This window comes from Cervus elaphus, chromosome 12 (genome assembly GCF_910594005.1).
Source record: "Cervus elaphus chromosome 12, mCerEla1.1, whole genome shotgun sequence".
In the NCBI taxonomy this organism is placed as follows: Eukaryota; Metazoa; Chordata; class Mammalia; order Artiodactyla; family Cervidae; genus Cervus; species Cervus elaphus.
The window spans coordinates 98962020-98980157 of record NC_057826.1 but is presented as its reverse complement, the minus strand read 5'-3'; the positions used below and the strand labels follow the sequence as shown (position 1 = coordinate 98980157).

At 41.4% G+C, this 18138-nt stretch overlaps 1 protein-coding gene across 21 annotated transcripts in view; it reads left to right on the top strand.

Annotated features, from left to right (window-relative positions):
* The first annotated feature begins 118 nt into the window (after nucleotides 1-118).
* Nucleotides 119-18138, top strand: part of LOC122705027 (conserved oligomeric Golgi complex subunit 2-like) — a 38567-nt gene continuing 20547 nt past the window's right edge. For 8 of the 21 annotated variants that reach the window (XR_006344019.1, XR_006344007.1, XR_006344021.1 and 5 more), the window contains exons 1-4: nucleotides 198-332; nucleotides 9746-9907; nucleotides 15938-16018; nucleotides 17824-17927. Coding sequence is in view for 3 of the 21 variants with exons in the window: in XM_043920221.1 (XP_043776156.1) it covers nucleotides 261-332; nucleotides 9746-9907; nucleotides 13397-13570 (408 nt within the window). In the remaining 18 variants the exon portion in view is untranslated. The other 13 variants (XR_006344017.1, XR_006344016.1, XM_043920220.1 and 10 more) reach the window with 9 other exon arrangements.

The window sequence follows — 18138 nt, the reverse complement described above, 5'->3', positions numbered from 1 at the left end:
CGCACGGAGGCAGCATGACCTACAGCGCTCTGGCCTCGGCGATCGCCACGCCCCTCTTGGCGGCGGCGGGCGGAGGCCGTGCGGCAAAGGCCGGCCCGCGGAGCCCTCGCTGATTGGCCGCGGTGCGGCTGCTGCCATGTTGGCCGAAGTGGCGCTCTGCCGGGGCAACTGGCTCTGGCTGCGGCTGCCAGGTTGGTACGCACAGGGTCTTCCTTCTTCTCCTCGCCCGCGGTTGGCGCTGAGAGGCGGCGTCCAGCGGGATGGAGAAAAGTAGGATGAACCTGCCCAAGCGGCCGGACACGCTGTGCTTTGACAAGGACGAGTTCATGAAGGTGCGCCCGGGGGGCTGCGCTCCCCGAGCCGAGGCGGGTGGCCTGTCTTCCTTTCCCTCCGGGGCCTCCTCCAGGTGCTGGCCGCGCACGCCCCGGATCAGCCCCCGGCGGGACCTCGCTGCCTTCGCAGTGAGTCTTTTGGCCTCAGGTGGGGCTGGGGAAGCCTGCTGTGAGAAGGCGCTTCTGTGAAATGGTGCACAGTGAGGAAAAGGCCTGAAGTTGTGGGCAAGTGGTTTTGAGCTAGGTGTAAAAGCTCCGGTTATTACCCGAGCCCGTTCCCATGCAGTGCAGTCGGAATTGCCAGATCCTGGGCAGACAGAAGTTTGTCGATCGCCGCCTTAAACCTAGAAGCTCAGTATGAATGTATTGACCAAATCTCTGGACCCACGTTTCTACCTAGGGATTAGGTGGGTGGAAAAGGCACTCAATCGAAAGTTTTTCTTTAACGTTCGCCTAAAGTTTCTGAATGGGATATTTAAAAGATTAGAATCTTATTACTGATTTTGTTGCAGTACAACAAAGCAAACCATTTTGCTTCTTTAAAGTTAGTCTACTTTTTATAAGATGAACTTGAGGTTGGTCTGAAGGTAAATGTAGGCCGTCACTTTACATGAAGAGTTGAAATATGATGGATATTAAAGGTTTATCCGGCACAGCCTTGAAAGTGTCCAAGATTTGAATCAGAGCTGGGAGGAACTTTGCATATTCTTTTGAGGGTGAAACTGGAACTGTATTCTTTTGGGTCTCTGGAACTGTACATACACCATCAAGAAATACAGTTATGCTTTATTTATAAGGTTTGGGGTTTTTGATACCACTTAGTGGCTGCTTTCAGTGTTAAAAAGTTAAATGTTTTGGCTCAGTAGACACTTAAATTTTTGAGCAACTGAATTTAAGTCTTACTTTTTTTGTTTTTTTGGCTTTTTTTTATGACTTCAAGTCTTAGTATGTTTTTTGCTTTTTAGCTTCATTAGTTTATCCTTTTGATGCTTGGATTCAGTTCAGTCTCCAGTTTTAAACAGTATTTACATCTGTTCTTTTTTATAGCTGAGTAGTGTGTACCACATGGACTTGAGCTTGGGCAAACTTGGGGAGATGGTGAGGGCCGGGGAAGCCGGGTGTGCTGCAGTCCACGGGGTCGCAAAGAGTCAGACGTGACTTGGGGACTGAACAACACCACATCTTCTTTATCCATTCCTGTGAACTTTTAGATTGTTTCCATGTCTTGGCCATTGCAAATAGTGCTGCAGTGAATACTAGGGTGCGTGTATCTTTTCAAATGATAATTTTCTTCAGATACATTCCCAGAAGTGGGGTTGCTCAATGATATGGTAGTTCTATATTTAGTTTTTTGTTGTTGTTTTCCATTTATTTTTATTAGTTGGAGGCTAATTATTTTACAATATTGTAGTGGTTTTTGCCATACATTGACATGAATCAGCCATGGATTTACATGTATTCCCCATCCTGATCCCCCCTCCTACATCTCTCCTTATATTTAGTTTTTAAAGGAACTTCCATATTGTTCATCAAAAAGAGCAAAATGATGCCATTTGCAGCTACATGAATGGACCTGGAGATTATCGTACTAAGTGAAGTAAGTCAGACAGAGAAAGACAAATATATCATTTACATGTGGACTCTAATAAAAATGATACATGCATGTGTGTATGCTCAGTCTTAAGCAACTCTTTGAAACCTCATGGACTGTAGCCTGCCGGGCTCCTCTGACCATGGGCTTCTCCAGGAAGGAATCCTGGAGTAGTTTGCCGTTTCCTTATCCAGGGGATATTCTTAAGCCAGGGGTGAAACTCACATCTCCCATGTTTCTTTGCATTGGCGGGTAGGTTTTTTACCACAGAGCCTCCTAGGAAGCCTGAAAAGTCATAACAGATGAACTTATTTACAAAACAGACTCACAGATCTCAAAATTAAACATATGGTTCAGTTGCTTAGCCATGTCTGACTCTTTGCAACCCCATGGACTGCAGCACGCCAGGCCTCCCTGTCCCATTGCCAACTCCCAGAATTTACTCAAACTCATCTCCATTGAGTTCGTGATGCCATCCAACCATCTCATCCTTTGTCGTCCCCTTCTCCTCCCGCCTCCAATCTTTCCCAGCATCAGGGCGTTTTCCAATGAGTTAGTTCTTTGCATCAGGTGGTCAAAGTATTAGAGTTTCAGATTCAGCATCAGTCCTTCCAGTGAATATTCAGGACCAGTCTCCTTTAGAATGGACTGGTTGGATCTCCTTGCAGTCCAAGGGACTCTCTAGAGTCTTCTCCAACACCACAGTTCAAAGGCATCAATTCTTCGGTGCTCAGCTTTACTTATGGTCCAGCTCTCACGTCCGTACATGACTACTGGAGAAACTATAGCCTTGACTAGCCGGACCTGTATGGTTACCGAAGGGAGGCATGGGGAGAGGTGATAAGTTAGGAGACTGGGATTAGTGTATACACACTACCATATGTAAAGCAGATCAGCAGAGGTTCACTGTGCAGCACAGGGAGCTCTGCTAGCACTTCAGTGACCCACGTGGGAGAGGAGCCCAGGGCAGAGTGGGTCCACGCGTGCACACAGACGAGCTGCTCTGCAGCACGCCCGGGACTGGCACAGCAGTGCATGCCAGCTGTGGTAAAAAAGTTAAGTGATGCAGTTTAAGAAAAAAGCAGTTACATCTGGATCTTCTCCAGTGTGGCCGTGTCATTTTTATCATGCAGGCCATCTAGACCCAGGAATAATGTACTCTTGTCCTTGTACAGTGATGTTTCTGCTAAACCTCTGTGATGAAGGGCGTCATTTGACAGGGAGTACCACGTGAGCTTGCCGATCCAGAAACGCTTTGTTCCATCCGCTGGCTGAGAACTGTCCTGGAGCAAGGGTAGGAAGAAAGAGCGTGATGAGGCGAGGTGTGCTGAAAGAAGCCAAGGCACAAGCAGAGATGAGGGGCTTTGTTCTGTTCGGGAATCTCAGAATACAGAGAGCTTAGCCTGACCAACTTTGCCTTCTTCAAGGCTTCCTTCAGGCTCAGCACCAGCATTCTTTCTGACTTGCTAGCCCCACCATGTTTCTTGCCCTGAACTGATAGAAAGCCTTTGGGAAGAGAGGCTTCAGAAAGTAGAAACCTCAAAATAAGTTCTAAAGTAGAACTTGATGAAGGGGAGAGCAAACTGGGGAGGTGGCTGAAATGGCAGCAGTTTCATATTCTTTCATGCCTCCTAAGCCTCTGAATGTGCTCTGTAATTTGTAGTGCTAATAAATGTGACCACTTCACATGTAAAAGCAAAATACATAGGACAGCCACCCTGTGTTAAATGTTGCTTTTCTAAGTGAGACTTGGAGATTAAGGTTACTTGCAATTTATGTTTCCTTCAGAGAGACATTTTAAAAGTTTTGGTCACATGGCAGAAATGATAGGTAGAGAGTTTGCCTTTGGGGTTATATTTCTTAAGTCTGTCTGATTTGATGCATATTGTAATTTGTGCCTGTGAGAAAGTTAGAGAATGTCTGATTTGCATTAGGAGAGTGAAGGTTACTCAAAAAATCCAGTCATTGGGAAATTTGTTTCCAGTCAAAGGAAACTGTGTCACACACATGATGAGACCCTATTAGGACAATGGTGGCAGTCATTCATTTAATAAACAGGCACTCATTGATCACCTTGGAGGAGGAAATGGCAACCCACTCTAGTATTCTTGCTTGCTGAATCCCATGTACTGAGAAGCCTGGTGGGCTACAGTCCATGGGGTTGCAGAGAGTTGGACATGACTTGAGTGTCTATCACTTCACTTCACTGATCACCTGCTTTGTGTCCACCAGCAGTCTAGACTGGATAGTACAAGGTAGATAAGATTTGGCTTTTGAGTATGGTCACAGAAAGACCACAGTGTGTGCTGAGAAACTGGACTTAGTCCAGAGAGGCTGGGAGGATGACCAGAATTGAGACTAGAAAAGTAGAAAGACAGCTGGGTGCGACTGCAAGTTGTTCTCGTGTACTGCACTGAGGGGTTTGCGCTTGATGAGTTACAGTCAGGTGGAAAGCAGGAAACGATGTAGTCATGTCTGTTGCATTGGACCCGTGTTAGAGGATGCTGGGCCACTGGTTACTTCAGGTTAATATAGGGTTCTGTTTCAAGGGGAAATTATGTTGCATTTGAACTGATGAGCTAATATTTTGATTTGGGCCATTCTTGCACATGTATTTCAGTCCTAACTCAATGTCATAGTGGTATCTCAGACTTTTAGGAAGTTATTTAATAAATGCTTAAGAAACAACCAACTACCTTTCTGAACATAGAGAAAAAATGCTTCAGTGGTCCTTGTAAGATCTAATGAGAAATACAGAGCAGAGGACAGATTTGTGGAGGATGTAGATGATCAGAAGACAAGAGTGGCAGATGGTAGTAGAGGTACCATCACTTGGGGACCTCTGTCACTTGGTAGTAGAGGTGGTGATGACATCATATCATTAGTTTTGTCAGCTTAAAAAATATAAAAGTCCTTAGCGAGGGTTGATGGCCAACTAATACATGAAATAGGACATGAGATACTAGTAGTATGGGAGAGAAGAGGCTGCTAACAAAGATAACTTAGACCAATTCACCTAGGTGTGCTGTTGAAATCTGTCCTTCTATCTCAGCATATGACTTCTATTTTATAGAAAAAATAGTGCCATCAGATGGGAACTTCTCCATCTTGACTGATGACAACTCCATTCTTGTATATGTACCCATCCCCTTTCTCCACTTCGCCTGTTTGGAAAAGGGGTTTTCCTTCCTGAGGTTGGTCCTTCCTACCCCACTCCCCCCCGTGCTTGCAGCCCAGACCCCCTCGTACTCTCCCCACCCTCTGATTCCCCTCTCCTCTGACCTCATCCCCAGTGGCTTTCAAACACGCTCCTGCTTTGGTCTCTTCCTCTTGACCCTCCTGCCTCTAGTCATTTTCATATCATTCTCTTCCACATTCCAGCCAAACTCTTGAGTTGTTTTTACTTTCTTATATGCTGATTGGCTATTTGTATATCTTCTTTGGAGAAATGTCTATTCAGATCCTGTGCCAATTTTTTACTTGGTTTATTTGTCTTTTAACTGTTGAGTTGTAAGAGTTTTTATACTCTTGATGTTAGACCCTTGTCAGATACATGATTTGCAAATATTTTCTCCCACTCACTGGGTTGTCTTCTCACTTTGTAAATAATGTGTTTTAACACACAAGTTTTAATTTTGATTGAGTTCAGTTTATCTGTTATCTTGATGTTTTTTGTGTCAATGACTGCCTAATTCAAGGGCACACAGATTTTCACCTGTTTTCTTCTTAGAGTTTGATTGTTTTAGCTCTTCTATTTGTCTTTTAATCTATCTTGAGTTAAATTTCTGTGTATAGTGTGAGGTTGGTATCTAAATTCATTCTCTTCCATGTGGATATTTTCTAGATAATAATATCAATTGCTGGATGTTTAGTAAATCTACAGTGTAAAGTGAAACCCTCTGGGAAGTGAAATATGGCAGTTATTACATGCCACTGTGAGTCTGAAGTTGTTTGCTGTCAGAGCAAAAGCTGCCTGATCCGATATTCACAGGTGTTCTCAGTCATCTTCTCTTGTGTGGGGCAACATTTGTTTATCCATATAAATGGCAAACTGAGCACTAATATTGCCTGATAGCATTTGTTAGAGCTCAAGTTATATGATTTAGAATGCCATCATGAAGTGCAGCTCTGAACTTCATCCGCTTGAAGTTCATACTTTCAAAGTAACAAGCCGAGTGCTCTGCATAGTCATACGGCTGGTCAGTACCAAGGCCAAGCTGCCAGGCTGAGTCCTGCCCCCACATTCTTTCGGTGATTGTTGTGTAACTGTGAGTCTAAGGTGTTATCTTAGGTAGTCTCAAGAAGTAAAAGAAACAGATGGTTTTTCCCTAGGTGGCTGTGAAATTATAGTTTGGTAAGAAATCTCTTATCTGACACTATTGTAGCAGGTGTTTGGATGATTAATTAAGAAAGTCAGTTTTTATAATACTCTTATGGAATGGTGCATGTTGTCCTTAACATATGTGTACATTTGTTCTACATTGATGTGGCTTGAAACTCTTTTCTCTGAAAATCTGTCTGTGAATTCGATTTTTTTTGTTGTTGTTGTACTTTAAGTTGAATGAGAACCCCAAGGCATTTGCAGAGAATCTGGTATAGAATCCTTCAAGATTTGTATGATCCACCTTCCCACAGTACTACCTGGTTCATGGTCATCTCATACATTTAATATAATTCAGCAAAAATTGTCTTACCAGTTTCTCAGTATCAGGTCTTTGCCAAGCATCTGCTGTAGTTTTCATGAAAACAGTTATCACTGTGTACTTATATTTTGTTGGTTTATACAATGTTTCATAAAATTATGTAGTTTTGGTGATAAGTATAAGTGGCCTTAACAAGTTTGGGAATCATCATACCTGATACTTGATAACTAAACAGCTCAGTTAGTACCGAAGTCATAAGTAGACAGTAATTTGCTGTCTGTATGCCTGTGTGCCTACCAGGGGCATCAGAATGTTATAAAGGGAAACAGGGCATAATGATTCTGTGAACAATGCTTGGAAGTTGGTTTTGAAAGATTTTGAACATCTGTTCAGTTGAATACTCAACATCCATGTAAAATGTCAATACCAATTAATATGTATTATGAAAAGACATTGAAGCTATATGTAAAAGGAGAAAAATAACTTAGAAAAGGTCTATTAAGGTTCTGTGTATGTGTATGTGTTTGTGCATGTGTGTGTGGACATAGAAAAAGGTCAAGGGTTTCATTCAAGGAGGATCCTACAACACTTACCTCCTCGCGTGGACACATGAAATCAGTAGCTACTCATGAAATAGTTTCCTCCTCTGAGCAACTCCTGCACATCTGGCCAACAACCCACATCAAGGTGGATAGGAGAGGCTGAGACATGGTCTCACCATCCAGCCCCCTCCCAGCATGGTGACCCACAATTGGAAGGAAGCTACCATCCCCAGCTGCTCCCTGAGAAGTGAAGGGTCTGAACCCTAAACTTGGCACCCCTCCTTTAAAGACTTGCACCTGGGAGATGAGCCCCCAAATATCTACCTTTGAAAGTCAGTGGAACTGGAATCTGCAAGACCCACCAGGCCATGATGTGAGAAACAGCTTTTGAAGGGCAGCATGAACTTGGTCACCCTCCTGGGGCCTGGCACAGGGACAGAGGCTGAAAAGGGCCCAGACTTTCTGTGAAAGAGGCTTGTTTATCATCAGCCTGAGGGGCCGGCCTCTCATTTAACATTCTCTGGGGGCTTGGAGGCTGGCAGGAGCCGTCTTTGCCCTCTCTGCCTTCATTCCAGCTGGACGGTATCTCCTAGAAAGGAACTTGGGTACTTGTCTGGTGCCCTGATGTTTGCAGTTGCTGCCCAGAGACAACTCTAGGTCACCTGGCTTTGGTGGCCGGTGAGGCTTGCACCTGTAGATCTCCAGTGTTCACTGCAGTATTATTTGCAATAGTCAAGACATGGAAGCAGGCTTAGTATCCATCGATAGATGAATAGATAAAGAAACCATGATATACACACACCACACACACACAGAGGAATATTATTCAGCCATGAAAAGGAACTAAATCTGGACTCCCCTGGTGGTACTGAAAAGGAAAAGTTAAAATTTGACATAACCTCCTGCTCGTTCTGCCTGTGTAACTCAGCTTGCTCCTTGCAAAGTCTGGATCGGGTAGGTCACACAGTCTCAGAAAGTGGGGATTTAAGATATGAGGAACTGGAGCTTATCTCACCATCCTTGTCCTGCTCTTTGCAATTCCCCAGCCCCTGTAAACCTGCTTAATCATGCCTTTCCATATAAAGGTCAGGCATTCCCCTCCCCATCTTGACTGCTGTTCCCGTGCACACGAAACTGCTTCATTTAAACCAGCCTATTAGCAGCTAGTGTTGCCCACTATCGTCTGTCTGTGAAAACTCTGTAACCCCTCTGTTTGGGGCTCAGAGCTTAGAGTGTTAACTGCTCTGGGCCCGCTGGCATAGTAAACGTGAGTTCTCCAACTCTCCTGGTGTGGTGCTTGGTTTCTCGAGTACTGGTTTCTACAACAGTACTAAGTGTACTTACACTATACTACAACAGTGGCTAAGAATCTGCTTGCCAATTCAGAGGACACAGATTTGATCCCTGGTCCAGGCAGATTCAACATGCCACAGAGCAGCTAAGCCTCTGGGCCACAGCTGCTGTGCCTGTGCTCTAGAGTCCGTTGCCCACAACAAGAGAAACCAGCACAATGAGAAGTCTGCAAACCGCGACACAGAGGAGCCCCTGCTCGCCACAACTAGAGAAAGCCCACATGCAGCACTGAAGATGCAGCACAACCAAGAATAGTAAATAAAAATATTTTCAAAAAAGAAAGAAATCTTGCCATTTGTGGCAACGTGGATGGACCTTGAGGGCATTAATGCTACATGACATCAGTTAGAGAAAGATGATCACGATCTCACTTTCATGTGAAATCTATAAAACAAAACAAAAATTAACTCAGAGGTACTGAGAACAGATTGGTGGTTGCCAGAGCAGGGGGTGGGGAATGGACGAAATGGGCGAAGGGGTCAACTGGTACAGACTTCTAGTTAATCAGTTAAATAAGTCATGGGGATGTGATGTATAGCTTGGTGACTATAGTTAATAATACTGTACTGTATATTTGAAAGTTTTGGAGAGTAAATCTTAAAATTTATCATAGCAAGAAAAGGAAATTTGTAACTATGTGATGGATGTTACCTCATCCATCCTCACAGTGAAAATATTTGGGAAAAAAATTCCAGAAAGTTTCAAAAAAAAAATTTGAATTTGCTGCGACAAATAGTTGGCAACTCTTTACATAGTATTTTCAGTGATCTATATAACATTTACATTTTATTAGGTATTATGTAATCTAGAGATGATTTAAAGTGTATGTAAATACTGTGCCATTTTATTTTAGAGACTAGGACATACCTAGATTTTGATGTCTTTGGGGGTCCTGAAAACAGGCCCCCATGGATGCTGAGGGATGGCTTTATTTATAGGTTGAAATTGTCACAGTGAATATTTGTTACTTTTAAAACTTAAGGGAAAAGGAACTACTTCTGTTCTGAGACGAGCCTATTGAATGTGTGTAGTTAAAAACAAATGAAATCCCTTTTGGGACTTAGGCAGCAGGAGAGAAAGCTCTTGGTCAGGGGCCTCCCTCTTGGTACCTTGACAGTGTGCAAGCGCCTTGCTGTCCTGTGTGTTTTAAAGTGCTTTATCCTGACAGCAGTTAACCTTTCAAATGAATAGAATGGCGTTTCTCTGTTGTTCTCTCTCCTTTTATTTGTATGTGTAAAATATGATATTGTTGCAATAATTCTTTTTTTCTGGTTTTATTTTCAGGAAGACTTTGATGTGGATCACTTTATGTCTGACTGTCGGAAGCGAGTGCAGCTGGAAGCACTTAGAGATGACCTGGAGCTCTACTATAAGCTGCTTAAAACAGCCATGGTTGAGCTCATCAACAAGGACTACGCAGACTTTGTCAACCTGTCAACAAACCTGGTAAACTTGAAATCCACAGTTCCTACCTGTCAGTGTATTTACACGTGTACTGCACACTTTTTTTCTCACTCATGTTTCTTCTTAACAACTCTGCGTCTTTTTAGAAACCTTTTAGTTATTTTTTTCCCCAGAAACTTGAAGGGATTGCTAATCTTGATTAATAAAAGGAACTAAACTTTCTTGATACACATGTTTTGTGTTTAGTTTGATTATGTTTTGAATGACTTATTAAGAAGTGGTGAAAAGTAAAGGATAGCAATGCCAAGAGTGTTTGTTTTTGTTAGTTGCTAATTGATTCCCATGAAACCCCACCAGTTTAGACTAATTTCCGAGAGCAGATATTAACTCTTCTTAAGGAAATGTTTCATTTACTTTCAGGAACATGTGCTAGCCAGAGATAGGTTGAGAAAACATTGGCCAATGTTGATCATTAAGAAGCCTCTTTTTATACATTTTATAAAAATTTAGGAATTGTTTATAAGAAGCATATCAATCACTTGGGAAAGTTGTTTAGAAACACTTGAGTTTTCATACTTGTGAAAGTCTTGTTCATATTTTGTTTTTAAGTCTGTTTGTCAAAAGAGGTATGGAAAATAGCCATCTCTATGGGAATTTCTTTTTTTTTTTTTTTTTTTTAGATAGTGAAGTGCAGTTTATTACACCAGTGGGCCCAAGGCAGAGTCTCCTCTTAGCCAAGGACCCCGACCAGCATTTGTGAAAATCTTTTATACCCCATGTGTATGTGTCCAAACCCATTATCCCAATTCCCTTGAGACTTACATAAACAAAGGAGGGGTAAATACAACCACAATAACCCCATCATTCACATGTTATGTGTTCAAACAGTCAATAATCAATAAGCCCGCAGTCACATTCCAAATAGTTAATAACCGATAAGCCTGTGCTTACATTCTGATAGATAGTGTCCGGAGGCAGGGGTGATTAGTGTCTGTTTTCTCTTCTTTAAGATTCCCCTGCCCAGAGGGGGCTCTTATCCTTCCATTGTCATTCCCACAGGCGCTAAGCACAGAGTTCAGAGTCCACTGGAGAGGTGGCCGCGCACGATCCGCACAGACAGGCCTGAGATGGAGTCCAGGCCCTATGAATTCCTTCTTCATTCCCCCCTCCTGATGCTCTTAGTTTCCATAACGAGCATCATTTATTGAGATATATTGTACCTTAGCCCTCCTGTCACCCACATGAGAGAATGCTATCAACCTCTGGGTTACAAAATTCACAAGACATTGTAGGAAGCAGGGCCCACAGAGCAGTATGATTAAGATTACTATAACAACAGTTACAATGGTTTTCCACCAGTCTCTCTTTACCCAGGAGAGAACTGAAGTCCAAAAGGGAATATTTTCATTAGACATGGCTTTCACTTGATTTTGCATATCCTTCAAGGCAGTAGATACATTTCCAGACAGGTCAGGGATGTACACACAACATTCGACTTTAATTACGGCGCAAGTCCCTCCTTGGGCTGCTGTGAGTATGTCTAATGCCATCCTATTTTTTTTTTTTTTTTTTCCTCTTTTTTTTTTTTTATTTCAACTACAGAGGGCAGGTCTTTATTCCCAATCCCGATCCCCCCTCCCACCTCCCTCTCCACCCGATTCCTCTGGGTGCCATCCTATTTTGAATTACTGCCTTCCTCATCTGAATTTGTTCTTCATTCAAAGCTTGAATGGCTTTTGTACTGTCTAAGAGGGCCTGTGTAGTGAAATTAGTTAAGGGAGAATAATGAGCCATATTTGCTTTTGGGAAATACACCACTAAGATAAATGTTCCAGTAGGATTAGAGACCCCGAAAATTTTATTTCCATCCTGTTTAATTTGGATTTTTCTGAAGGGTTATAATAGTGCTTAGGAGAGATGTAGTCCATCAGACTTTCATATCAGCTGGTTGAATATCATAAACAACAGAGATAGCTATTTTTCCTGTTAGTTTTTTAAGTCATTTAAAATTTCATCCCAAAGGCAAATTGTGCATAGGAATTTTTTATTTATTATGACTTTCCTTATTTTTATAGTGCTTATGTATCAACAGGTTTTTCACATTCAAGGAGCAATGTTTATGGCCAAATAACATTTTTGTTATGTAGTTACTAGCAGCATATAATTGTACAGAAAGAATAACCTAAGCCTAATACTGCTTTGATGATTAAGCATAGGCTTCACTGTTAATCCTGGCCCTGATGTGTCTGTGCCAACATGCTTTTGCCTTTACGTTGGTATGGACAAGGCCCTCAGTCAGCTTTCTGTGCCTTTGGGACAGTTACGAGAAGAGGCTCTGGTATGTCCCCAAATAACAGTCAACAATCTACCATAAAACATATTACACTTGTTTGCCTTCTCCATGAATTCTTTTTTATTAATCTGTTAGATTGTTGTGATTGTTGTGGTTGGTGTTTTTTAATGTTCCATGATTATAGTATAATACTTTCAAAATGTAAATGATTTGCATGTGATATTACAACCTAAGAAACATATTTGGTTTGAAGACGGCAAATTCTCAAGAGTAGAGTAGACACTTTTAAATGTCGGGGAGGAGGAGAAGGGTATTTCAAAAATTAAATTTGTTAATACCACCTCACCCATGTATAAGTGGTCTCCAGCTTAGAACTGGCTTACTTACATTTTAAAATTTGTCATTTTACAAGTATTTTCCCAGACAATATTTTATATGTAGTTAGATTTGTGGACCAGTTTATACCAGCCATTTAACCCCTGATGTAACTGAAGGGTAATATAAATGTCGTGTAATACGTAGTTTCTCTGAGAAAATCTCTCCCTTGGGAATGGAACTGTCTGCCCCTAAGCCATGAGAACAGGGACTTCATCCGGGTGAACAGTGGAGAGGGAGTTTTGGTATCACCTACAACAGAAAACTGCCGCCCTGTCCTCCCCTCACCCTCTGGGCTGTGCTAGGCGCCTCGATCTCCATCCTCCCTTTCGTTGTGAAGCACTGCTTCTGCGTGTGTCAGCAGTGGACCATGCCAGACCACGTGGCCTTATGCTCCTTGCCTCGAGACAGTACCTGGCACATGCAGGGTTCTCAGTAGATAATGTAGTAAAGAGGTTCTGCTTGGATAAAACTGTAGGAAATGCAGGACAATGGGAATGTCAGGGCTGAGAAGTCCCGAGGAGGGTAGGCAAGAAAAAATTCATAAAAGAGGTTTAGTTGTGGGCTGTGCCTTGAACTAGCAGATTGTTTGAAAGTCCGTGTCTTACTTGAATTTCACAAAGCTTATTAAAGTGCCTTTTGTTGGAATAGAAGAGAAAGAAGTTTTTGGTCTGCTGCTGGATTCCACACCAGCCTCTGCATGGCCTTCCTGACTCCTTTTCAGGACTCCTCTTCCTTCTCCCAACCTATAGCCATGACATTTCCCGAACCCCGTCCTTTTTTAACCTTCCACTCTTCTCTCTGAACTCTCTCCACTCTGCCCACCTGTGCTTGAACTTCCTCGACTGCCTTCATGCCTTCAGGCTCTTGTCCTACACTGCCAGCGGCCAGCACCACCTACCGTCCCTTACTCTGCAGCTGTCTTTATCACCACCCTTCTCCCCATCAACCAAGACCTCACCTGCCTTTTTAATCTCAACTCAAGAAGCTTCTCTGAGATTCTAAGATCTTTGAGGGAAAAGACTGTTTCTATCTAATTCGTCATTGTATCCTCATTGGCTGACTGTTAGTAGACATTTCATGTTTATTGAATGAATTAATTCACTTTTCTATAAAATTTTTGTGATTTGTCTGGTGGTGGTGCTTTAGTCGCTAAGTCATGTCTGACTCTTGGGACCCCACGGACTGTAGCCCGCCAGGCTCCTCTGTCCATGGGATTCTCCAGGCAAGAGTACTGGAGTGGGTTGCCAGGTCTAGTTTATTCTCATCGTTTCTTTTACCTTTGCTTTGGCCTGACTCTTCATATTTTGTTTAATTTATTAGCTTCTGGACATGTTTCTCCACCTATGAGCTGCCTTTTCCTGGCCATTCTTTTCCTTACTCCTTGATTCGTAATATCCTTAGAACAACATGGCATCATGAAGTACCAGTGCTTAAGGATTGTTTAGTTCCTGATAGAATCTAGTCTAAAATTCTCCTAAATCTCCCCCACCCCCCGTTTATTTCTACTTCTCTCCAAAATGAAGGCTGCCGGGCACCCGGGTGCACCCTCCAACCCTGAGTGCACCCTGTCAGTTGCACCTTTCCACCCTCTGTCCTCTAGTGACTGCTCTCCTCCGCCGTCGGCCTCCACAGGCTCTCCAAGTCAGACTCGAGTTCCATCCCCTACGCCAGATTTTCCTAGTGTTTGATTCAGATGGTTCTTTCTGTACTCTGACCACGTATGGCGGTGATTGTATATGTATCGGGTTGGCCAGCAAGTTCCACTGGTTTTTAAGTAAAAATAAAAGACACAGTTTCCATTTTCACCAAGAACTTTATTGAACAGTGTATTCACAGTTTTGTTCCACTACCTTCTGCCGTTTTTTTCAGGCAGCTTCATAATTCCATCTTCCCAAAACTTTTTATATTTTTGAGCAAAGAACTGTTGCAGGTGTCTTTTATGGTCTTGCAGGGAATTGAAATTTTTCCATTAAGAGAATTTTGTAAAGACCAAAATAAGTGAAAATCTGAAGGTGCAATGTCTGGTGACTGTGGTGGATGAATCAGAACTTCCCAGCCAAGCTGTAACAGTTTTTGCCTGGTCATCAAAGAAACGTGGTCTTGAGTTATTCTGATGCAAGATTATGCATTTTCTCTTGACTAATTCCAGATGCTTTTCGTGTAGTGCTGCCTTCAGTTTGTCTAATTAGGAGCAAGTACTTGTTAGAATTAGTCATTTGGTTTTCCAGAAGGAGCTTATTATAGAGAATCCCCTTCCAATCCCACCGTATACACAGCATCACTTGTGGGTGAAGAGCAGCCTTAGGTGTGATTGTGGTGCTTCATTTTGCTTGCCCCATGAGCTCTTCCATTCCACATAATTGTACAGTATCCACAGAGGATGAGATGGTTGGATGACATCATTGACTCAATGGACATGAGTCTGAGCAAACTCTGGGATGTAGTGAAGGCCAGGGAAGCCTGGTGTGCTGCAGTCCATGGGGTTGCAAAGACGGGCACAACTGAGCAACTGAACAACAACAGCAATCCACTTTTCTCTCTCCTGTCACAATTTGTTTTAAAAAGTAAACATTTTTGTTACTTTTAAGTAGAGAATTCCCTGTGGAAATATGGTCAAGAAGGTTGTTTTTTCCCTTCACTTATGTGGAACCCAAACATCAAAACGATTCACATAACCAAGCTGGTGCAAATGGTGTTCAACAATTGATTTGAATATTTTGAGTATGTTGGCCATCTCCTGCATGGTATAACATTGATTGTTCTCAGTTAAGGTCTCAATTTGATTGCTGTCAACCTCAACTGCTCTTTTCAACCGTGGCAAAATCTATCCAGTCAGAAGGCTGCAGCACAGAACTTTGCAAGCCATTTGACACTTCAATCAGCCACAGCACCTTCTCTATACACTGCACAAACCTTACTTTGCATTTCAGTTGTATTCTTACCTTTCTTGAAATAATAAAGCATAATACACAGAAAATGTTGCTTTTTTTCTCCTTTAATATTAAAATGACTACACAAAAATTCAGTAGTCTTGATTTTTTTTTTAATGTACACTGATATGACAGCTGTCACAATACAGTCTTACAAAATTATTTCTAATGAAATTAAAGACAGCTAAGCACTACTAGAGCCATCTTATGGTAAAAAAGTAAACTAACTTCTTTGCCAACCCAATATTATTATTCTTTTGGCCGTTAATCCTCTGTGATCTTGGCTTTATGTGTCATTTTGCCTTCGAATCATGGGTACCCTCAACAGCAGGTGTATTTGATATTATGTATTTTTGTCAATATCTATATAATACTGGCCCAAAGATAATTAAGTTACATGGAATTTAATGTGTTAAGTTTTGTAATGCTACAAAACAATTTCTGCAATACGTTTTCTTTATTCTTTTAAAGAGTCTTCGGTCATCTGTCAGTGAAGGAATTCGGGCAGTAGATGAATGAATGTCTAAACAAGAGGACATTATGGGAAAAAAGGTATCCTTGAGTGTCATACTGTTAAACAGGGGCTTATGGTAGCACCTTGGAGCTAACGACACTTTCATGGATGCAGTGTGATACACTCCTCTTGGTACCTCTGCAGAGAGGAGTGCGGAATCTTCTTTCCTCTTTAGGCATTAGCATTCAGCCAGGTTCCTGAGGGGTTCAGCCAGAGCTGGAGCCCAGGTCTTCTCACTCCCTGGCTGATTAAAGTCCTGTTGATAAGAAGGGTGTGGTAAAGTAACTCATTGAAGAAAAAGACAAAGAATATTGCATAATCTTCTTGTGCTTTATTAATGATAGCATTAAAAATTTTAAATGTAGATTTCTTCTGCTACATGCCAGCTCAAAGCCTCATGTCTTCTCAACTTCTCACCATATGAAACTTTTTTTTCTCCCAAAACTGTTTCTGTGCTTATAATGTCATGTTAACTATTTGAAATAAAGCTGAATTTTAGAGGTACCCAAATGGACACAAAATTAACATTCCTCAATTTTTTCCAGAACAAAACACAGGAATAACTGGTATCAGTGAAGCATTTTACAGTTTAACAGGCATAAAACTAATTTCTCAGCACCCTTGTAAAGAAGATATTCAAATTTTAGTGATTCGGGAGCAAGTAGGCCTTCTAAGGCCAGCTCTTCCAGTGTTCTGCTGCAGGTGGAAAAACTAGTGTGTTGCTTTCTCATTCTGCCACATTTACTTCTTTTGTTTCCACTTCTTACTGTACCTCTGCATGCACTACTTTTAATTTTTAGCAGTCTCATGTTTTGATTTTATTTTCTGACTTTAATGGATATAATATTACATTATCATATAATATTTCATATCCATTATTGTATATATTGTAGGAATGTAATATATAACATATGTTATATATATATCCATTATTATTGGATGTAATGGGATTAGAATGTGAGACAGTTATCAGCTTCTGTCCAGAGATTTCAAGAATGCAGTGCCTTTCTGGGAAGGCTGTCGGCCTGTGAGAGCAGGGACTCTGCCGGTCCTGTTCACTCGTGTGCTCCCTGCCTGGGTCAGTGTCTGGTGCACAGTGGGTGCTCAGTAACGACTCACATGTTTTATTTTGTCTTTTTTACAGTGATTTTTACTGGAGTCCAGTGCTTTACAGCACTTTAGTCTCTGCTGCACAGCAGAGTGGATCCGTCACACACACACACGTCCCCTCGTGTTTAGGTTTCCTTCCCATTCAGGTCACCACAGAGCACTGGATAGAATTCCCAGTGCTATACTACGGTGTAGTTCTGGGAACTGTTTGTTTAATGAGTGCTTTATATCTTTCTGTGCTTTTAAGGATGGGTTTTTTAATAATGGTCAACTTCTTTGATAAGGTTGTATAATAATGGCTTTAATGAACTGATGCTTAAGCATATAATTGTGTCATATACATGTCAATAGGATAAAGATGATCAGAAGCTACAGTTATAACATGAAAAAGGGTCATAAGAAAATAAATGTAATACCTATAGAGAGGTTCATTTAAGATAGGAAAAGAAAGGAATAATAGTGTGGGAAATGAGGAAACAAAAAGTCTAGTTTTCTCTTTTTTTAACTATAAACTTGCAGTAGAGTATTGAAAATGGGCTTCTTCTTGACACCTAAAATTAAGATTTGCATTCTTGGGAATTCAGTTTTATGTAGAAGTGTTCAAAATATAGAATGCCCTACATACCCTACATACTTTTTGCTTTATGTGTCCCTGAATTTAGAATGGGGAAATAAGAGGATTAAGATGAAATATCATGATAACTTTGTGTTTTGCTTAATTATTATTTTATAGATATGTGTGTTGTGGCTTATACAGTTTATTCCATCAGTTGAGAAAATTGAAAAAATCTTAAATTCTCAACATTCTAAAGAAACATCTGCACTAGAAGCAAGCAGGTAAGTAAGTATTTTCTTCACTAAATATTACATAAATTAATACTTTGCATCTAGCCTAATTTTTTTATTTTTATTTTTTAGTTAAAATTCATTTCTGAAAAAGAAGAAAAGCCAAGTCTATGGTTCAGTGTTTTTGAGTGTAGCTTGTGGAAAGTGGAGGGTGTGAGATGGTAAAGTTTATAATACATCCTTATAAAGGCTTTATGGTTGT